This window comes from Diabrotica undecimpunctata, chromosome 9 (genome assembly GCF_040954645.1).
Source record: "Diabrotica undecimpunctata isolate CICGRU chromosome 9, icDiaUnde3, whole genome shotgun sequence".
Classification (NCBI taxonomy): Eukaryota; Metazoa; Arthropoda; class Insecta; order Coleoptera; family Chrysomelidae; genus Diabrotica; species Diabrotica undecimpunctata.
In genome coordinates this window covers 46,545,179-46,551,696 of record NC_092811.1, presented here as the reverse complement: position 1 = coordinate 46,551,696, position 6,518 = coordinate 46,545,179, and the positions used below count along the sequence as shown (strand labels likewise).

The 6,518-nt window shown below is 34.4% G+C and overlaps 1 protein-coding gene across 1 annotated transcript; it reads right to left on the bottom strand.

The window, feature by feature from the left end:
- Nucleotides 1-2,644: 2,644 nt before the first annotated feature.
- LOC140450613 (uncharacterized) lies at nucleotides 2,645-3,445 on the bottom strand. Its single transcript, XM_072544272.1, has one exon. The coding sequence runs from the start codon at nucleotides 3,443-3,445 to the stop codon at nucleotides 2,645-2,647; it is 801 nt and encodes a 266-aa protein (XP_072400373.1).
- Between the last annotated feature and the right edge of the window lie 3,073 nt (nucleotides 3,446-6,518).

The window sequence follows — 6,518 nt, the reverse complement described above, 5'->3', positions numbered from 1 at the left end:
TACGCACCTTTACATAATTACATATTAGAAAGGAACAGGAACGGCCTTCCAATTTCAATTAAAAATAAAACATCTTCATAAAATATGTGAAACAGTATATAATTTATTTCAACATTTATTTATTGGAAAGGTTGTTTTTAACAACAATTCATAAAAAAATCTGTAATTAAAACATTTATTTTTTAAAATAAACAAGTATCTATCGTGTCCAATATTAAAATTGTTGCAAAAATACATCTAGGTATTGATTTTAAATAAATAACTTACTTCCAGTATACTTTTTTACTGTGATAGTCGCCGAAACAAGGTACAACGCAAAGTGAACCATCACATTTATCACAACGGTATCTGGTTTGCCGTCGGATTTTGTTTTTAGTACAAACTACACAATTTCTTAACGGATTTTTTGACTTTTCTGTACTTGGAATAAATGAAGGACTGTGGTAACTTGAACGATCAAGTCTTAACGGATTTTCCATAACGCGTCCAGATAAAGGACAGCCACTAGTACCAGAACTTCCCCTGTATTTTTCTAAAATCTCAAAAATTAGTTTGATTTGGAAATCTGCTACTGAAATTTTTTTATTATTTAGAAATTTGTACAAATGGTAGGAGTTTAGGAGAGACATGTCCATGAAATGGAAATTTTTTTATACCACTTCGTCGTTTTCCGCACACATTCAATTGAACACAATAGCATATCACTTTGATCTACTCCATATATTTACTATAGTCCGACAAGATATTGAAAAAGTTTACTAATACATTTAATACGACAGCCGAATTGTACGAGGTCTAAATCAAATACGCCGTTTACTAATAAGAAAATCAACACAATATCAGTTCACAACATTTTTATTGATCTCCGTACATTTTACTCGATGATATGCGGTCTTTTACAGTGAGCCAGCTGTAACAACAAATGCATTCACGATACGTTTTAGCAAATAATATTTGGTCACCACAAATAATCCGAATTCGAAATTATTCACTCCTTATCAGTGGCGTTTCATGAAAGCGTGCTTAAAGTCTTATATTAAAATTTGAATTTATATGAGAATTTATTGAATAAAATAAAAACACTACGTTTTTTTTAATAAAATGTTTAGATAATTTATTGCCAAATAACAAATATAAAAATTGTTAGTAAAAACGTTTGTATTTATACGTATTTATATTATGATTTTTAATCGTAAAGGCTCTGTACTGAGGTATTAAGATTTTAGAATTTGTAACTCTTAAATAATATTATTCTAAATAAAATTGTTTTGAATTGGAAAAACTATTTTGGTCAAACTAGTGTACTAGATACAGTTTATATATGTGGTTTACAAGACTTAAAAACCGATTTTAATCGCTTGAGAATGTTCTAAGGGCTCTGCTTATTAACGAGTGACATTGAGTACCAAAAGATAGCCAACTGTAGTGTCAACTACAGAATGCGTGTTACTTTTAAGTAATTGATTTGTTGCGTATCAATTAACTGAAATAAAATCTTAAAATAAATAGGTTTTAACTTTCAGGTATTTTATTTTGTTTCATGAATTTATGCGATAAAATCTTTAGTGTTTCTATAAACTATTTAATTGATGATGATATAAATAAGCTAATATACAATAAACTAATCACAACTGAACCAAATTTTTAATAATCTTAAGAGGTGGAGTTATAACCTCTCCAATTAACTTGTTTCCACACCACCCATGGGGTAAAGTTTTCGGTGCGTTTTATTTGTACGTGGTGTCCCCAATAGGCCTAATCCTAATGAGATTGTTTTATTATAAGAGTAATCAATTTTTTCACAACACTGGTAAATGTGACTGTTTCAATTAATTTTAAAAGCACATATGTACCTCATCTATGTAGCTATGGAAAGCTCGAAACGGAAGTGGAGGATCAAGTGAATAAAGCAAACAGAGCCGCAGGTTGCCTGAATGAAACAATATGTAGAAATAAAAATATCGGATAAGAAATGAAACGTAGAATTTACAAAACAGTCATCAGACCAATAAATGCACGGCAGAAACACGACCTGATACAAAAAGGACAAAAAAATGTTAGAAATAGCAGAGATGACAACCCTTTGAAAAAACGATGACAAGACAAGGTGGGCGGCATTAATAACTGCGTAAAAAACAGGTATAATGGAATGTCTACATAAGCCGAATGACAACAAATAGAGTAATAAGCACGGCGAGAAACGGTTCTCCAATATGAAGAGGATCAGTGTAAAGATCACGAGAACAATGGAATGACAACTTATGGAGGCACATTGAAAAAACAGATAGTCATATTTACACAAAAAGAAGAAGAAAATATGTAGCTCATAATTTTCCAAATTATTTTACTCCATTGATTCTGCAGAACTGTCTGTTGAACTGTCTGAATCATTTGATCCTAATTGTATTGTCACAGGCTGAATAACAGTATCCACCATGCCGTCCAATCTCCACATATCGTCTTCTACTTTAATAACATGGCTTATCGCATTGTTCCAATCAGTTGAATGTATATTGTCCAAACTGGATTGCAAGAGGCACTGGACATCAATAATTTTAAGTGACATTTTCTCGAGCTAGATATCCTTTCATTTGTGCCCAAATTAATTCTATTGGGTTTAGTTCACAATGATAAGGTGGTAGTCTTAAGACGGTAATGCCATGAAGTCTAGCCATTGTATCCACAGCATACTGACGATATGTACTACGATGTTGTCCCATAATATTTTTAACCGTATCCTCGCCGTATGGAATGGATTTTCTTTTAACCAATTTTGTAAAACTGCTTTTCTGTCACTCATATTAGGAATTCGTTCAACAAGTCGGCTATGATAGGATGCATTGTCTAATACTACCACTGAATTAGGTTCAATACGCTGAAGAACGTTTTCGAACCATCTTTCAAAGCATGTGGCGTCCATGTCCTCATGATAGTCGCCTGTTTTCTTTGATACAAAAATGAGAGCACTATTTTGCAGAAAACCTGTATCACTACCGATATGAGCTACAATAAGACGCTGACCTTTGCCTGATGGTGCTCGTAATCCTGTTGATAAGCCTTCTATAAATGCTTGACGAGGAGTTGTTACAGTCGTATCATGCCAAATTTTGGAAACTGTATGACCGGCATTAATCCAAGTTTCATCAAGATAATAAATTTTTCTTTTGGAAAGACGATAATGTCTAATAGAACGCAAATATCTTCGTCGCCATGCTACTATTTCCTCTTTATCTATTAAAATTGATTTTCGAGATCGTTTCATGTAACGAAAATTGAACTTGTGTAGAACTTTTCTTAGCGCTTCGGCGCTCATTTGAGGAATCATATTGTTTTCCAGTAACTTGGTCCTAACTGTTTTGATCGTTGGGGGCTTATTTTCTAAAAAGAATGTATGTACAGTCCTCCTAATTAAATTCAGTTGTGTTTCATCTATAGTAAAATGCATTAAGCGATGCAGGAAGATGTAAACATTAGCACGTGTAGGCCTGCAACAGGGCCGCATTTGGGATTATCTTTTTGTTTAGTCAGAATATATATTTTCTTATAAAATACGAAATTTATATTTTAATTTTGCAAAAGTGCTCGACAAAGTACCTGATTGTTTTAGTTGATATCCGATAATAGGAACCATTTATACAGGGGAAAAACCCAAGAATTTATTTTTTTTTTGCCAACAATTTTATGTACCGAGTGCCTGTAAAAATATGTTTTATTTTTAATTTTTGCTATACTTAGTTGTTTGTACAATTCTAAAAAGTTTCATAATAATAATAAAAGAAAAATACTCATTACCCAATTATGTTGAAATAATATATATATATATATATATATATATATATATATATATATATATAATAAGTTTAATTGTACTAACCGCGGAAATCTTTCCGAACATATATATATATATATATATATATATATATATATATATATATATATATATATATATATATATATATATATATATATATATATATATATATATATATATATATGTTCGGAAAGATTTCCGCGGTTAGTACAATTAAACTTAGAGCTAAGATTAATATTATAAAAATTAATATTAAACTCACCAGTCTTCCGGGTTGAACCGCGTCGATATCCATTTTGCCGAGCTTTCGACATCCTCTCTGATGTCTTCTTCAGGGCTTCCGAGGTCTCAGTCTCCCGAGCCCCCAGACACTACTACACTCACTAGTCACTTCTAGTTCACTCACTAGTTCACTACTACGACTGGGACCAGGGGACGGTTCATTTATACCGTCGATGGTGACGTGGCCTGAGAGGTCTCCATGTAGAAGGTAACCGTATGGCGTCATCTCTTTTATTAAGGCAATTTGGTCTTTTTTCTATTTCTATGGCTTCTCGGATAATTCTTGGTTTATAAAAGCGGATGGGGGCTATGGTTCTGGAGTTTTCAAAATCAATTTTGTGACCTGTATGAAGATGGTGTTGACCGAGAGCTGAAATTGAATCGGAATTGCGAACAGAAATGGAATGTTCATAAATCCTATTTTGAATTCTACGATTTGTTTGGCCTATATAGGATCGGGCACAGTCTGCACAAGGAATTTCATAAACTCCGTGCTGTTCGTTTGGAATATTGTCTTTGATTGATCGAACAAGAGATGAAAGTTTTTGTTGGGGGGTAAATATTGTTTTTATTCCTCTTGGTTTAAGAATTTTGTCGATTTTGTCAGTGACACCTTTGATGTAAGGAAGAAACGCTTTCGTATGATAAGGGTCTGAGTCTTTGGATTGAGATTGAGTGGGAGATTGATGTCTGTGGATGCTCCTATTGATAAGATTTTCGCGGTAGCCGTTTTGGATGAGGGCTTGTTTTAAACAAGAAAGCTCAGCGGATCTACTTGCATCATCGGAAAGGCGTATTGATCTGGATACAAGAGTATTAATGACTGAATTAATTTGTGAAGGTGCGTGGTGAGAGTTGGCATGCAAGTAACGATTGGTATGTGTGGGTTTTCGATAGACAGAGTAATGAAAACCTTGGGATTGGTGTTTCTTTATGAAAACATCGAGAAACGGTAGGGATGAATCAGTTTCTACCTCCATCGTGAACTGGATACTAGGATGTATACCATTCAGATGGGTTTGGAAAGACACCAAAGCATCCCTGCCATGGGGCCAAATGACGAATGTATCGTCAACATATCGTAGCCAACATGTGGGTTTGAGCATTGATGTGGATAGTGCTCGGGTCTCGAAGTCTTCCATAAAGATATTGGCAATCACTGGAGATAGAGGGGAGCCCATTGGGGCACCATTTATTTGTCTGTAGAATTGATTTTGGAAGATGAAATAGGTGTTGGACATACAATGTTTAATGAGAGATAAGTGGTCTTGTTGGATACTGTACTTAGTTTTCAGAATGTTTAGAGTTTCATCTATAGGAATGTTTGTAAAAAGTGAGACAATATCGAAACTTACTAGAATGTCTGACGGTGATATAGGGTATTGTTTAAGAAGTTCGATGAAATGAAAAGAGTTTTTGACGAAGGATGAAGCATTTTCGGCGAAAGGTTGTAGAGTTTTGGCCAAATACTTGGCCAATGGTTGTGTAGGGCAGTTGTATGCACTGACAATGGGACGTAGAGGAATATCGGGTTTGTGAATTTTGGGGAGGCCATATATTCGAGGTGTTCTTGAAGACTTTTCACGAGGAATTAGAGATTTTTTGATGTCAACAGGAAGAGAGGTTTTATTGATAATGGCTTTTGTTGTTTTCTCCAGATAGGTTGTTGGATTATTAGGAATTGGTTTGTAGTCTGGAGTGTTAACGAGATTTGAAAGTTTATTGATGTAAGAAGAAGTGTTTAGGATGACGGTGGCGTTTCCTTTATCGGCGGGAAGAATGACTAGATCTGGATTTGACCGAAGTTCTTTCAGGGCTTTTTTCTCGGATTGGCTAATGTTCTGAGCAGGAGGCTTTGAGTTTCTAAGAACTCTAGAGATGTCTTGTCTGGTTATTTCAGCATCTTCGGAAGATAAACTGGAGATGGCTTCTTCAGTTTGACAGATGATTGTCTCAATTGGAATGTGACTTGGAGTAACAGAGTAATTGAAACCTTTTGCTAAAGCTTGAGTGGCAATGGCAGAAATAGGGGTATCAGAAGTTATGAACCACTGTAGTGGGTTCCAGCGTTGAGGTTTTTGGAATTTGTTCGGAAATGAGATGCAATAATTTGCGCTTCTGAGTTTCACTCTTAGATTCGAAAGTGTTTAGGGCTGATTGTGTATTGATACGGTCGAAACTGTCCCATAATATAGGATGTACATTGAAAGAATGAATAGAAGACCAGATATTGAAAATATTTCTATTTGTTACATCTAGTTTTCGTGTAGTGGAATGAATAGCTTCACGGAGAAGAGCAAAACTGGTTTTCCTAAGAATTTGGGAGATAGAAGAAGAAGTGTGGTGTCTAAGTTTCAGAAATTTGGGAATGACTTTATGGTCTCGGCAGGCTTTAAGGAAAGTTAAATCACAAAGAAGACGATTT

Excerpts from the sequence above, each read along its gene's own strand:
- LOC140450613 (XM_072544272.1), bottom strand. The coding sequence starts at position 3,445 with ATGCATTTTACTATAGATGAAACACAACTGAATTTAATTAGGAGGACT.